The 15,973-nt window shown below is 48.3% G+C and overlaps 1 protein-coding gene and 5 non-coding genes across 7 annotated transcripts in view; all 6 read left to right on the plus strand.

Annotated features, from left to right (window-relative positions):
• LOC135819475 (3'-5' RNA helicase YTHDC2-like) overlaps positions 1 to 15,973 on the plus strand; it is a gene marked incomplete at its 5' end in the record, with an annotated part of 60,646 nt that overhangs the window by 17,968 nt on the left and 26,705 nt on the right. For both annotated transcript variants that reach the window (XM_065332690.1, XM_065332691.1), the window contains 11 exon segments: positions 1,317 to 1,368; positions 2,151 to 2,186; positions 2,718 to 2,798; positions 5,526 to 5,608; positions 8,756 to 8,861; positions 9,401 to 9,563; positions 10,514 to 10,636; positions 11,831 to 11,934; positions 12,241 to 12,338; positions 12,587 to 12,683; positions 13,821 to 14,044. In XM_065332690.1, coding sequence (XP_065188762.1) covers positions 1,317 to 1,368; positions 2,151 to 2,186; positions 2,718 to 2,798; positions 5,526 to 5,608; positions 8,756 to 8,861; positions 9,401 to 9,563; positions 10,514 to 10,636; positions 11,831 to 11,934; positions 12,241 to 12,338; positions 12,587 to 12,683; positions 13,821 to 14,044 — 1,167 coding nt within the window.
• Positions 3,933 to 4,004, plus strand: Trnae-cuc (transfer RNA glutamic acid (anticodon CUC)). Its single transcript has one exon. It is a non-coding gene; the product is annotated as a tRNA-Glu (tRNA).
• Positions 9,850 to 9,921, plus strand: Trnae-cuc (transfer RNA glutamic acid (anticodon CUC)). The gene has a single exon. It is a non-coding gene; the product is annotated as a tRNA-Glu (tRNA).
• Trnas-gcu (transfer RNA serine (anticodon GCU)) lies at positions 13,175 to 13,256 on the plus strand. The gene has a single exon. It is a non-coding gene; the product is annotated as a tRNA-Ser (tRNA).
• On the plus strand, positions 14,727 to 14,799 carry Trnaf-gaa (transfer RNA phenylalanine (anticodon GAA)). Its single transcript has one exon. It is a non-coding gene; the product is annotated as a tRNA-Phe (tRNA).
• Trnaf-gaa (transfer RNA phenylalanine (anticodon GAA)) lies at positions 15,057 to 15,129 on the plus strand. The gene has a single exon. It is a non-coding gene; the product is annotated as a tRNA-Phe (tRNA).

Raw genomic sequence — 15,973 nt, forward strand, 5'->3', positions numbered from 1 at the left:
CTTCCTCCGCGTCATCGAAATTGTCGCAGTTTGACTTTTGATATAAAACGGGGTATTTTCTCACCAGCACTCGTACAAGAGGCAGGGAATGAGATATAGGCGATAGTCATCAGTATAGGGTGACGGTAAAGTTCTATTTTCTGTTATTGGAAGCTGGAAATTTTGAACTAGACGCAATTTCTTCGCTGATGTTGCTGCGATGGTAATTTCGACTCGCGGAGATCAGTCAGGCGTTGCAGCCTGCACATTTCTCGTGCTTATGGCCATTCACTCAAGCCTCATCACTGTTTTACCTTAGCTGGGGTGAGAATGACTTCGTGGAACAAGTGGCAGCGCTTGGAGAAACATCGAGGGGTAAGCAAACTAAATGCCTGCAGTAGCGATAAAATTTGTCGCTCTGGCTGAGACACTCAGTACATGATTGTACCTGCAAGAGCCGTGTAGACTCCACACGTAGTGCTAGTGATGCACGCGTAGGTGCCGTACCATGGTATACCAGTGATGCTGAAAAACAGGGCGCGCTGGACGCGATAGTACACTTACCTGAGCTGCATGAGCTGTGACCAAACAGCTAAAATAAATGGGCATGCCACGGCTAAAAAAAGTTCATTAATTTTCAAGATCGAGGTGATTCCGCCGACGGTAATCAACCGACCTCGCAACGATCGTGTATTCTTACTAGGCTTCATTGGTGGTGAAGTAGAAATCATCCAGAGCTAGCAGACGACAAGCATAGCAGCTCTTGTCCTGTGGAGAAAGTCAAAGCGTTTGAGATGAGGCGCGACCAACTTTCAACCTTCCTTGAAATATTTCGGAACGATATTTTTGCGTCCATTGATATCAGCGACGACGAGGACTTCATCTCTGCATGAAAACTCTCAGTCCAACTGTCCTGGAACGTTACTCTAGTCTTCAGACTATCATACTGTGTAATAAGTTTTGAATGGCTTAGCTTATGGAGTTGTCAGTAACAAGTGACAAGTCACTAGTCAAACTGCGACAATTTCGATGACGCGGAGGAAGTATGTGGTGGTGGTGGGGGGCATGCATACTTGTATGTGGGGGGGGGGGGGGGTGCATGTGTCTGTCTGTCGGTCTGGGTTTATATGTGCACGTGTAATCACTTGTCCTGCCGGCGCGGTTGCATGTCAACTTGTCAAGCCAGAGTCTTAGCCAATAGATCTGACTGATCCCGAATTCTCCGTGTGTGTGGGCGTGTGTGTGTGTGCCTGCGTGTTCATGCGTGCACGTGTGTCCATGTGTGCATGTATGTCTGCCTGCGTGTTCATACGTGCCTGTGTGTGTCCATGTGTTAGGGTGCACATCATCAAACTCCACTCCATGCTACAGCCAGCAGAGCAGCGCAAGGTCAGTAGTGAGTGCCCGTTAGCAGCATCACCCAGTACTGGAAATATTACAGTCAGACCTCCCGTAACCGCACACATCCGCTTGCCACAAAAAATATCCGGATAGTCGAGGGAACCGGATAATCGAACACACATACTGTGTGTATGCATGGCATATGCTGTAAATCGGTAACCAGCGATGTTCTTCCGGATGGCGAGGGATCCGGATAAAAGAGGACTGGATAAGCGAGGTCTGACTGTACCCAGGTCCTCAGATTGTCACTGTCTATCCAAGGCAATAAGAAGAGTGTGTTAAATTCTGTTTAAAAAAAATACTTTGTACTATCGTTTCACTCTACGGTTCTGTTTCAATCCGTTGTATAATTCCCATTTGATGTGCTGTGGATGAGTTCTCTATACCCCTGGTAGTGCATACTACGTGTACATTCTGTTGTAATCGGCTATCGTGGGAGTTATGCTAGGGACTGAGAATGGCTCAGGCTGTGTTTGCTTTATTTGCGAGCTGAACTGACTGATCTGATCCTTTCTATTACGAGAAAGCAAGATATGTCATGAGTTCATGCGCCGAAGCGAATATCATGTTATGCCAAGCACTGAAGCAAAGAGTGTGTTGTCAGTAGTCCATGCACTGAAGCAAATATTGTGTTCTGGGTCCATGTACGGAAGGAAGGATTGTGTTCTGAGTGGTCCATGTACGGAAGGAAAGATTGTGTTGTGAGACCATGCACCAATCATGTCGTCATTGTTTTTCCTGTTTTTCTTGCTCTGCCACCCCGTGCTCAGGTGTTCCAAGGCACGCCGCGGGGCAAGCGAAAGCTGGTGAGTTCAGATCATTGCTATGTTGTATTCTGAGCCGCTCACTTGTCGCTCGTCGACCAAGCTGCAGAGAATATAGGGTGGCATGCTGCAGAGAACATCTTTGAGCATCGAAACCTTTCGCAGTTTAGCATTGTCCTGAGTAGTGCTGGTGCCCATGCCAGTTTCTTGCTCATGCGACTGCTTCTGCTGTGAGTTCTCTCCGTGTGTGCCATCGGTGTACATGTGCATGGGTTCTTCACATGTGGAATTGAAAGGAGGTGGCAAGAAACCGCTTTTTAGGCTGGTATTCCACACACTGCATGCTGCACACAGTTATACACCTCTACTCATGTTGAAATTGCTTTTCACGGGCAGTGAATCTTTTGCACCCACATGCACCATTACGTATGTAGCTCTGTTGTATACACGCATGCACACACCCTCACACAGATACACACACACACACACACACACACACACACACACACACACACACACACACATACACACACACACTAATTTCCAGATCTGTGTGTGCATGGTTGTGCACAGGTGCTGTCAACAAACATTGCCGAAACCAGCTTGACAATCAACGATGTTGTCTTTGTCATTGACAGCTGTAAAGTGAACGAGGTAAAGTCATGATGTCTATATTGAATATTCCTATGTGTGCCTGTCGGTCAGTCTCCGTATACTGTAAACTGCCCAATATTCGCGACTGATTAATGTTCACTATGTTCGCGAGAAGAGCATAACGCGAATATTAACCAGCGTGAAATCAAGCTTCAACAGTGGGTGTATGCAGGTGGCCCCGGTGCTTCGCGAACTTTTGCCTTCGCAAACTTGCTGGTCCTAAGAAATCGCGAAAATTTAGTGACGCGAATATTGGGCGATTTACGGTATCTCTTCATCACCTTGTTTGTGCGCCATGTGTCTGATGGATTGTCGCCGCCATGCTTTTGTACACATACATGTAAGATGAAATAGCTCGGTATAAAGTACCTTGGATATTGGCAGGGCTCTAGCCAAAGGACGGTAGGGGGCGCAGCGTCCCCTACCCTGATTGAGCCCCCTCCCCTGATTGAACCCCCTCCCCTGATTGAGCCCCTTCCCTGATTGAACCCCCTCCCCTGATTGAACCCCCTCCCCTGATTGAGCCCCCTCCCCTGATTGAGCCCCCTCCCCTGATTGAACCCCCTCCCCTGATTGAACTCCTCCCCTGATTGAGCCCCCTCCCCTGATTGAACCCCCTCCCCTGATTGAACCCCCTCCCCTGATTGAGCCTCCTCCCCTGATTGAACCCCCTGCCCTGATTGAGCCCCCTCTCCTGTTTGAACCCCCTCCCCTGATTGAGCCCCCTCCCCTGATTGAGCCCCCTCCCCTGATTGAGCCCCCTCCCCTGATTGAGCCCCCTCCCCTGATTGAACCCCCTCCCCTGATTGAACCCCCTCCCCTGATTGAGCCCCCTCCCCTGATTGAACCCCCTCCCCTGATTGAGCCTCCTCCCCTGATTGAACCCCCTCCCCTGATTGAGCCCCCTCCCCTGATTGAACCCCTCCCCTGATTGAACCCCCTCCCCTGATTGAACCCCCTCCCCTGATTGAGCCCCCTCCCCTGATTGAACCCCCTCCCCTGATTGAACCCCCTCCCCTGATTGAGCCCCCTCCCCTGATTGAACCCCCTCATGCCGTACTTGACTGTACGTACATGTACACTGGCATGTTTGGATGGGGTCAGATGGTCTGGGTGATGGTTATTTGGTGTGTCTCCCATATGGTCTAGTGGTTAGGATTCGGCGCTCTCACCGCCGCGGCCCGGGTTCGATTCCCGGTGTGGGAACATTTCTTTTTTCTTTCTCCACTGTTGACTTTGACGAGTGCATAACCCTCAAGAGTGTGTGCAACTCCTCCATACGGTCATGTCACGACAGAGTTTTTAGTCGACGTTATTTTATTAAGATAGAAGAAATCACATGGAAACGAGTTATGAAGCAACTATCCACGACTTTAACCCTTTACCATCCGACCAAATTTCCCCAGCAGTCCCAAATGCAATAATTCTCACCTTATTCTGAGAATATCTTCGGTTCTAATCAACCAATTTTCACAATCTTGGGCATTCTGGAAAGCTATCCACGAGCTGCATACATTGAGCTCAAACAGGGCACTACCGAGATCACATATCCAGCGCCAGGGAGCTTCAAATACACCCCATCGCTGTATATACGAGGAAATTCTCTCCTCGTCAGCCATTTCTCGCTCCTTCATCGTAAACATTCCAAATGTTTTGCTTGAGTTTCTTTTCATGCTGCCCACGCGCTCGAAGCATGCCAAGGTGACTCAGCATGTCAGGAGAGGGGAAAATCCCCGCTGAAGGTCAGTCACTCGGAAAGAAATTCGACTTTTGCCGTAGCTGAAATGTCGAGCACAATATCTTTGGAATGCGACATTGCAGCTCTTAACCAATTGATGCAATGGAAAGCTGAGCTCTTCGGCTTCTTCCTAGATACTTAGTTCTTTAAATTCCGACAAGAATCGATCGAGTTACGAATGTTTTAGTGTATGCATGTCCATCGATCTCTAGAGATCGATTCAAGTACGCACGGATGGTAAAGGGTTAACTAGATAATAAGCAGTCAGAAAGTGCGATAACAGGGCACCAAACTGTCGTTTCCATGTGATTTCTTCTATTTTAATTATATTTTTTTGGCTCAGTATCTGCGTTATTTTATTCTTGCTCAAAGTGTAAGCAACCGCTTTCGGCCTGGAGTCTAGTCTTGTTGTTGAAGTCATGTTGCTGGTGTGATGAGGTCGGCCAGAGAGTGCATGTGGAGGTGGTGGAATTGCTTCTTTTATCGTACAAAAGATGACTTGCTGTTTCTGCTTTCCGTGGAGGACGCTGATGGCCGTGTGGGTGTGTATAATATGGCTATGTGTTGAGTGTGAGCAGTGCAGCGGTGCAGCGTGCGTACGCAATACGCATGCGTATAGTGCGGCTGTGAGGGTGAGAGGGCGTGCAGGGAGAGAGAGAGAGAGAGAGAGAAAAAGGAGAGAGCTGGAGTGATTTAGGACGTTTGCATCGGGTGTAAACACGTCGCACACATTTCCTTGTGCTAGATTGTACCGCATCGAATGGGAGCTGGCTATTTAGCGTGTCTCCCACTGTTTGAGGGTTTTGCAGACTGATCAATGTTAGGTCGTTGAAACAATCAGTTGCATGACATGTTTAGCTTGCTCATATGTGTGTGTGTGTGTGTATGTGTGTGTGTGTGTGTGTGTGTGTGTGTGTGTGTGTGTGTGTGTGTGTGTGTGTGTGTGTGTGTGTGTGTGTGTGTGTGTGTGTGTGTGTGTTTGTGTGTAGAAATCTTATGACTCCAGTGCAGGAGTGTCTACATTACAGTTGCGCTGGGTGTCTCAAGCTAGTGCTGTGCAGCGGAGAGGAAGGTAAGACATTATGTGTAGAACAACTCACACACACACACACACACCACACACGCACACCGCACACACACACACACACACACACACACACACACACACACACACACACACACACACACACACACACACACACACACACACACACACACACACACACACACACACACACACACACACACACACACACACACACACACACACACACACACACACACACACACACACACACACACACACACACACACACACACACACACACACACACACACACACACACACACACACACACACACACACACACACACACACACACACACACACACACACACACACACACACACACACACACACACACACACACACACACACACACACACACACACACACACACACACACACACACACACACACACACACACACACACACACACACACACACACACACACACACACACACACACACACACACACACACACACACACACACACACACACACACACACACACACACACACACACACACACACACACACACACACACACACACACACACACACACACACACACACACACACACACACACACACACACACACACACACACACACACACACACACACACACACACACACACACACACACACACACACACACACACACACACACACACACACACACACACACACACACACACACACACACACACAGAAGCTGTATTGCTTTGACTCTGTGTTCACGCAGAAGCCATCAGTAGGGATCTCAGCGTGTGAACTGCGCAGCCAGTCTGCGCAGGTGAGATTTTCGATCCCAAACGCGTCCAGTGCAGAAATCGTGGAAAAGAACATTTTTTTCGAAATAAATCAAATTGAAGAAGACAGTAGAAATGGCTGAATATTGCGTCGAGGAAAGCACGTTCTACGGCCATCTCCAAGCTACCTATCTCCCAGACACTCTCTCAGAGGAACTATGGAGGGTCAAAGAGCACAATCTTTCACTCTTGGACGCAGCGTGAACACCTCTTCTACTGAGCGCGATGTCTTCTCTCCGAGTGATAATGGCGGCGATGTTCGCGATGGCTGATGCACTGAAAATCGAAGTTAGCACAATCTAAGGGAGCATCTCATAAGTTCGCATTTTGTTTCTAAACGTAACGCATTTCGAAACGGGGGTAGGGGGGTAGCGCCCATTTCGGATAGAAAAATGACAGTTCGCACATTTTCTGGATGTGTACAATACAGTGCTGTGCATGTGCTAGACCGCTTCAGACAGCAGGGTATGGGTGTGTTTTAGGTGTAGATCTAACCCTTGCACTACAATACAGGCATGCAGGCTACTCAGAGGTGTCAAATGTCACACCAGCCTGATCAAACCGTGTACCTTGTACCTGCCACCTGACCAGCTTTGACAGTACAGTCTTTGTGGAGGAACTCTGTTTATGTGTGTGTACATGTCATTGATTGAACAGACTAACTATTACTTACTTACTCAGTAGATGTGGTAGTACTACTGTATGTCATTCACTTCCACACTAGCGTCCATGTCCATGTGCATGAATATTGTACATGATTGCACATACCATGGCATGGATATGTACAGTACAGTAGATGTACACTGAAAATGTGCGATAAGACTTTCAAATAGTGGGGGGAGGTAGGGGGGTAAAGTCTATTCGAAATGCGTTACGTTTACAAAAAAAGTGCGAACTTATGAGATGCTCCCTAACCGGAGAAAACGTCTGAATTTTTGACTGAATCCTCTCTGAAGTGGGTTCTTGCCGCATGGAAAATTATAGGAAAATCGACCGGGGCAATATCGCCTTGGCCACGCTGTCCTTCGGCGGGAATTACAAAGTATGTTCGAACGACGATGAAGATGACGATTCCGCTAGTGTCCACCGCGTCCCCTAGTGTCGAAAATCGACCGTCGCCATTTTTCTGCTATGTCCGCGAGCTGCACTCAAAACTCGATGACGCAATGTATGCGCAAACACCCTGCGCACTGCACGCGCTGAGATCCCTACCATCAGGCAGCTTAAAACGAGATAGCTTGGAAGCTCAGGGCCCTACGCTATGCTTTTTTGCCTTGATGACCTAGACAAAAAAAGCATAGGGATGTTATAAATTCTTATAAGTTTCTACTTTTTGTTTGAGACATAACCTGGGATTCGAACCCGCACTATCGACCTGCATGCATCCCCCGATACACTTCGCATACATACTAATTCTTCCAAGTTGCTTCACGTTATGATCTTGTATTTGAAAGGCCTATTTGAATATGCATTGTGGTCAGCCGTCTTTGAATGTACGGTACGGTACGGGATAGGTACGGGATAGGTACGGGACAGGTACGGGACAGGTACGGGATAGGTACGGTCGAGGGTAATACGACACCGTCTACCGCCTTGATGACGGCAAAAAAAGAAAAGGGATGTTATAATTTTTTCAATTCTCCTATTTTTTAAGGCATTACCTGGGATTAGAACCCGCACTATCGCCCCACATGCATTCCCCCATACACTTCGCATTCATACTCATTCTTCCAAGTTGCTTCACGTTATGATCTTGCGTTTGAAAGCCCTATTTGAATATTGCGGCCAGCTGTATGTGGCCAACTGTGTTTGATGGTACGGTACGGTACGGGACAGGCACGGGATAGCGCCAGGCGTGACACAAACACACAAACAAACAAACACACACCAAATTAAAGCTGTGTGGACCCTGGCTAGCGCCAGACGTTACTGAAGTAACGTCTTCTGCATAGCTACGGGAATAAATAACAACTTGTTATGTATGCTGAGCATTTCGAAGTACTCTTCACTGGGTATCCTTGTAGGATGTTGGTGGCCTGGCATGTGTGAAACTTCCTGAGCTGCTTGTGCTTCTTAACACACTCGTATAGCTAGTGGTATTGTGTGTGTGTGTGTGGGGGGGGGGGGGTGCGTGCGCGCACGTGTGTGTGTGTGTGTGTGTGTGTGTGTGTGTGTGTGTGTTTGTCCGTTTGTCCGTTTGTGTGCAGGGTCAGTGTGTGCTTGCGTGCATGCGTGTGCATTCATATGTTTGTGTTTGTCTGAACACACGTGTAAAGTTGTGTGCATCTCTTGAGCTTAGCGGGTTATTTGCATCGCCATGTCATGTTGTTATTTGTTGCACAGAGCTGGTCGCTGCCAATCTGGTATCTGCTACCATCTAATCAGTCAGCAACGGTTTACACGCCTGGCGCTGCATCAGCAACCTGAACTCTTGCGTATTCCTCTGCAGGTAGGTACGGCTGGCTGGGCATGGTGTAACTTGTAAGCGCATGTTGTGAAGTGAGCTCTGCCACATGCGCGTTTGCATGCACTGCACTGATGCTGAAGACTAAAGTAAGGTGCTCACTACTGAACTCTACTCTCTCTCTCTCTCCCCCCCCCCCCCCCCATCCACTTGCTTTGCTGTTCTACGGCTTGTAAAGGTACCGACGATGTTTTAAACGTTTTACGGAGCTGGTCCGGCGGAACCTAACTGCTTTGCTTGCGAATTTTGCAATACAGTGCTACACCCTGGTCATTTGTTATTTCCCAGAAGACCGAACAGTAGCCGCTCTTGATTGACACTAGGTGTTCTCTTTGCGGTGTGTTTGTGAATGTGTGTTTAAGGTGACACCCGTGATTCCGTGTGTGTGTGTGTGTCACTGTGTCACTGTGTGTGCGCGCGTGTGTGTGTGTGTGTATGCATCATTGCATGTGTCTGTGCATGTGTGTACATGTGTGTACATGTGCCTACGTTGGCGCTTGTCCCCCCCCCCCCCCCTGCTGCAGGAGTTGTGCCTGCACACCAAGCTGCTCACCGCACCGTCAGTGTCGATTGCCGACTTTCTCGGCCAGGCTCCTGACCCACCGCCAGTGCTGGTGCTGAACCGGGCCATTCGTAGACTGCAGCATATTGGTGCTCTGGACGACGAGGAGAATTTGACTACTCTCGGTAATAATTGGGTTTTTGTTTTCCTTTTAGAAACACGTTCTTTGGATTGCCATGAGCAATTCCGAGCCGAAATGCCTTCATTTTGGATGTGTGTGCAGATGTTCTCATGTCGATACAGTTTGCCAAAGCGGTTGTAGAAATGTCTCGAAGCAATCTGCTGAATACAACTCTTTTGTTGTGAGACTGGCAGTGTTTGTAGGGATATGGTTGTCCTTTGTGTGCTTTTGCCTTGTGAAACATGCTCCATGCACCTGATCTGACAAACTGCAGCTAGTTCATGTGTGTCTCCCATATGGTCTAGTGGTTAGGATTCGGCGCTCTCACCGCCGCGGCCCGGGTTCGATTCCCGGTGTGGGAACATTTCTTTTTTTTCCCTCATAGAACCAACTTTTTATCTGTTCAAGGATCCCCCCAGGCTACAAGCCTATCTAGCGGGTCTCCATTTTCCGTTTGGTCCGATGTTCTCTTAGGCTGTGTTTACATGAGGCGTTTCAACCCGGGTCAGATTTCAACCCGCCATGTGCACAAAATGAATGGCGCGTTTACATGACGCATTGCGCTTGACCCGGGTTGAAATTTCGCCCCGGGTTGATTTCAACCCTCCCCCCAAGGGGAGGGTTGAAATCAACCCGGGTCAAGAAAATCGTACAAACGTACTTCTGTGCGTATCTCGCGCCAGGTTTGAACGGCACTGCAGATGCAAATTTCGCGCGAACGGATTCACGTGACCATACAGGACTGTAGAAGTGGACTTTTGGCGGCATATCAGTATTTGACCCGGGTCAACTGTCTTCATGTAAACGCTCACCTCTTTTGTCTATCGTACAGACTTTCAACCCGGGCTGAACTCGACCCGGGTTGAAAATTCTCATGTAAACACAGCCAAAGACCTGATCTGTCCGAATGAAATCTTTTTCTGCCTAATGTACATGTATGTTGATCTTGCTCAGGTCGACATTTATCAGTGCTGTCAGTCGAGCCCAGGCTTGGTAAAATGGTGCTCTATTCGGTGCTTTTCTGCTGTTTGGAGCCGGTGGTGATTATCGCTTGTGCGCTGGCATATCGTGATCCATGTAAGTGGCACGGTCTGTGTATCGTTACTGGTTTAATGTGGGTCTGTGTGTGTGTGTGTGTGTCCGTGTGTCCGCGGGTGGGTCCGTGGGTCTCTGTCTGCGTGTATGTCCGTGTGTCAGTATGCGTGCATGCGTATGTGTTTATGTCCGGTTAACGTCTACACTCATATCTCCTTGGCATCCGTCTCTACTAGCCAACCATCTCTCCTGGCGTGCATTTACATGTAGTCACTTGCTAATGCCACGCATTGCAGTCGTTGATTGATATGAAATAACGTTTAAGACCGTGCAAGAGACCGTCCAGTGTGGGCACCATGTCCAAGCCAGTCACACACACTGGAATACAGCGGACTGTAACTTTCACAAATTTCCGGTGTACTTTTGTTTTCGGTACTTTCGGTGTGTCTGTTTCATACCTAAAATTTCAATACACCAAATAAACACTAACACACATAGCCCAATAGGGAAATGCTTCTCTGTACCTAAAATTTCTGTTCACCTAACCTGGCATTTTGCCCTCATACCGAAAATATTGAGCACCTAAAATTTCTGAAATTACCATGCTAGTCAGATGCTGGATTGTCAGACACACTCCACTACACCCGGCTGATTTGGGCCGAATTGAGGCCGAAAAACCCACTTTAAACTTGAAAAACCTGGGTGTGGGATCTGCTTCACCATACAATTTACCATGGTGTACCTGTCCTGAGTTTGTAAAACCTGGCTGAATTTCTAATTCCCTGTCTTTGGACTCTTCTGGCCTCATGTGTGGCAAGGGGTAATTGCGCGGATCACATAATGCAGGATGTACTGTTGTTTTCACGATACAGTCAGACCTCTCTTAACCGCACACATACGTTTTCCACAAAAATATCCAGATAGGCGAGGGAACCGGATAATCGAACACACCTACTGTATGTATTGTATGCATGACATAATATGCTGTAAATCGGCAAGCAACGATTTTCTTCCGGATGGCGAGGGATCCGGATAAAAGAGGACCGGATATGCGAGGTCTGACTGTATCCAGAACTATACTTTCAACTACATGACATGTACTAGTACATGGGAGACACCAACAAGTTAAGGTGCCAGTTTCCAATGACTGGACTGTAGTTATTGTTTAGGCGTGCCCTCGGCTTATTCCTAGTGCTGATGCATTCTTCTTCTCTTCTGGTCGTCTGTTGTGTTCAGTTGTGCTACCGTTGCGTCGTCAGAAGAGTGCCAGTGAGGCAAGGAGACATCAGTTTTCCGCCGGTAGCCTTAGTGATCATATAACAGTCTATCATGCTTACCAGGTAGGAAAGACATGCTCTGTGTCCTGTGTTTCATCAGCCTCTCTGTATCTCTGTCTCTCGCTCTAGCTCTCTGTCTCTGTCGCTTTGTATCTGTCTCTCTCTCTCTGTCTCCGTGTCTCTGTCTGTCCGTCTCTGTCTGTCTGGCTCTGTCTGTCTGTCTCTGTCTCCCTCTCCTTCTCCCTCTCCCTCCCTCCCTCCCTCCCTGCGTGTGTGTTCTCATGTGTGCGTACATGCATATGTACATGTACGCGCACCGATCACTTGCACGTCTCAAGTCCATTATTTCATTTCCTTTTCTCTTCGCAGGAATGGCTGAAGCGTGGGCCGGGCACTCCGGCAGCGTACAGATTCTGCAGTGAGAACTTCCTCTCCCATCCTGTACTACAAACCATCCATGGAATGAGGTACAGTGTTACGTTCAGTGCGATGTTTTGCGGAGATGAGAAGCTTATTTTGGCCAGAGACATTAGTTCTTTTTTGTTTTTTGTTTTGTTTTAAAATATAGTGTGGGTGTAACCGTTAGACGAAGGGTATACCGTTCTTTGTTGCCATGTGAAATAGCGTGTGCTCATCTTCGCAGCGCTCTCCTTCCCCACAATCTTTACTCATTGTTTAGGGTTTCTCTTTTGGTTTCTCCGTGTTTCTTTTCCAGTCGTCAGCTGCATGGGCAGCTAGTGTCCGCTGGATTTGTCAATAAGTTCAATGAGTCTTGGAAGGACTCTAACTCGCGCAAGGTCGCTGTTGTGAAGGTGAGGGTCATAGGGTGTGCATGTGAGTGTGGTGGGTGTCTGTCACGGCGGAATTCCTGGATTAACTTCAAAGTTGACTCAAAGTTCTACGGTAAAACTCCCTTGGCCAGACTCCCCAGATCCGGGCACTCCCGTCTACCGAGCACCTTTTCTGGGGCTTTTTCTCTCAGTCAGCAATGGCTTTTTTCCAAAGCCAGCAGTAGAAGTTGGTAGAGGTACGGGATTTCCAGCAAGATCAAGGAGTTGTACACAACTCCATAGAGAAGAAAAAACATTTCGCATGCATATCACGAAAACTACTAAATCCGGTAGGACAGCGTTTGTGCACTTACCTCTACCTTCTACCTCTATCGGTAGAATGACTCTACTCTACTCTACCGGGTAGCTAAAAACAAACGCAGCCCCAATGTCCAGTCCCTTTTTTGCTGGGTGTATGCAACAAGTACATGGTTGTACTAGTACAAAACTGATCTGCTCTGTGCATGTGAGGTGACGAGGTGGCCGAGTGGTTAAGGCGATGGACTGCTAATCCATTGGGCTCTGCCCGCGTGGGTTCGAATCCCATCTTCGTCGTGTCCTGTTTTTTTTGTACCTTTTCTACTTTTTTCCACAATGCATGAGATGGTTTTTCTTGGCTTTGTCCAAGTGTTTTGTCCTGGTTCGAGCCCTGGTGGCCACAGTCAACTTTTTCTTCAGACTTTTCCCGTTTGCAACTTTCCCTCCAAATAATGAATGTTTTATGTACTGGGGCTCTCCGCGTGCTAGTTTGTACGTGAAGTGTGTGGGTTGCAGTGAGGGCTGCGTCCTACCACTAGTACCAGTGTGGATTCACAGGAAATGTGAGTTTCGAAGTCTGAAGAAAATGTTGAACGGTCTCTGCTGGGATGACGGTACCAGTGTGGATTCACAGGAAATGTGAGTTTCGAAGTCTGAAGAAAATGTTGAACGGTCTCTGCTGGGATGACGGCTACACCATAGCTCAGTGGTTAGAGCATCGCTGGCCTCAAGCCAAGGTCCCTGGTTTGAGTACTGGTGGTGACAGTAATTTTTTTTTCAGCCTTTTCCCGTTTGTCTCTTTCCCTCAAGCTATTGGATATGTTTTGTCTTTGTGTTTGGGCTTTTCTACACCCTTCGCAGGCAGTACTCTGTGCTGGACTGTACCCGTCCGTTGCTCGTAGAAACCCGGTCACACATCGTCTGATGACGCCGCGCGAGAACAAGATCTACATTCACGCATCGTCATCGCTGTCACAGTCGCCGATCTTTGCGCCCTTGGCCTCGGGTGGTGGTGGCTCCGACGCGAAGAACGCCAGAAAGGCTGCCTGCGCGGACTCCTGGGTGGTGTACGAGGAACTCGCCAGGTGAGTGATGTGCAGTGTGTAGCGAGAAGGAGCCACAGGAGTATGTGTGTGTGTGTGTGTGTGTGTGTTTGTGTGTGTGATCCCCGGTAGCCTAATCGGTAGAGCACTGTCCCAGAAAGACAGGGGTGGTGGGTTCGAATCCCGCCCGTGGATCATTCTTCTGCAACAAGACTTAAGCTGTGTTCACAACTGGCGCGTGGACGCGGTACGCTTGCGGTTCATGCGCCCCCAAACGCGCGCTCAGCCTTTCACAAAAAACAGCAATCCGAGTCGTATTTAGCGCGTGCGACACCTTCGAGTACTAATTTTTTGACCCCGCCAGTCAAAGTGACTGGCATATACGCTGATACGCGCCTGATACGCGCTGAAAATTCCAACATGTTGGAAGTTCCATTTTGGCGCGTTTCCGTACGCATGGCGCCCCAAAAGCCAGCAAAAATACGCACAAACGCTTGGTTTCACGCGTACACGCGCCAGTTGTGAACACAGCTTTAGTGTTGCCTGTGAAATTTTAAAAGCACCTTCAAGCACCTTCAAGCACCTTCCCAGTCTTCTCTGCTGGACTGTGCACTTCAGTATAAAAATTTAAAAAATGCCGCCAGTTCCGTAGTTGGTTGTTGCTGCCAGATTATTTATACTTGTTTGCCATCTTGACCAATGTTCCTGTGTTCTCTCGTAAGCAGCCGAAATAGCTCAGTTGGGAGAGCGTTAGACTGAAGATCTAAAGGTCCCTGGTTCAATCCCGGGTTTCGGCATTTCTTTTTCTTTCTTTTTTTGTGCTTGAGTTGTGCGGAGATGATTTATTCCAGGGTAGAGCGGGGGGAGGGGGGGGGGGGGGAGGGTTGTATGACTTGTATCAATGCCGGACGGACGGGAGGTTTAGTCAGTCACCTTCCTTTCATTATTGTTTCTCGTGCTACGAGTCACCACACCTGGCGTTGTGAGCTGGATGGACCAGCTGTGTGTGAGATGGGAACTTGTGGTAGAGTCTGTAGATCTTTAACTTTCATCAGCCGAAATAGCTCAGTTGGGAGAGCGTTAGACTGAAGATCTAAAGGTCCCTGGTTCAATCCCGGGTTTCGGCATTTCTTTTTTCTTTCTTTTTTTATGATCGAGTTGTGCGGCTGTTTGCTCGAAGAGCCCCGGTACTCGTTGATGAGTGCAAGTCTGGGTGAAAGTTTTGTTGACGTGTTTTGTTAGGGCATGTTCGATTAGTAGGATCTACGAATTTGGATCCGATCAACCGTACTCCGTGAGCAGGGTTGACTTGTATCAATGCCGGACGGACGGGAGGTTTAGTCTCACGTAACGGATACGGGAACGTGGGGGATACACTTAAAGTTCATGCAATGGACCCACGTTCGCAATGTTGTTTTTAGTCCCACGGAACAAACAAAAGTATGAAAGGAAAGGCCCAAACTTGGCCAAAGACGAAGCTTCGAAGACCATCGAATGTTTTGCTTTCGCCCTTCGAAAACTTCTTCAACTGAGCACCCTGTAGTAAGTAAAATAAAGTAACAACAACAACCCTCACAGCTTGCACAATGCGCTCCATTCTGATTTTCACTCACGGTCTGGCGGAACGTGGGTGAGCCTCCATGCACTGTATGTCATGAATCAGAAAACGGCTGCTGTCCGTGGGTCACTGAGTATCACGTGGTACACACACGTAAAGTACACACGGATTACGTGGGACTAAACCTCGCTACTATGTGTCGTCCCCACCCGTGATCATTTGGTCCTGTGTAATTTGCGATCCCCGCCAGCCTGTCGACTCACCCACACATACACCATACAGGCCTCTGGACCTTGGCTTTGCCAGACGTACACTGTACTAACATTACAGGAAAGGCTTGCAAGTGTGGACCGAAGTCACAGCAGAGATAAAAATACGAATGTATACTATTGCTCTTGGAAAATGGAACCAAT

The sequence above is a fragment of the Sycon ciliatum genome, chromosome 6 (assembly GCF_964019385.1).
Source record: "Sycon ciliatum chromosome 6, ocSycCili1.1, whole genome shotgun sequence".
Lineage (NCBI taxonomy): Eukaryota > Metazoa > Porifera > Calcarea > Leucosolenida > Sycettidae > Sycon > Sycon ciliatum.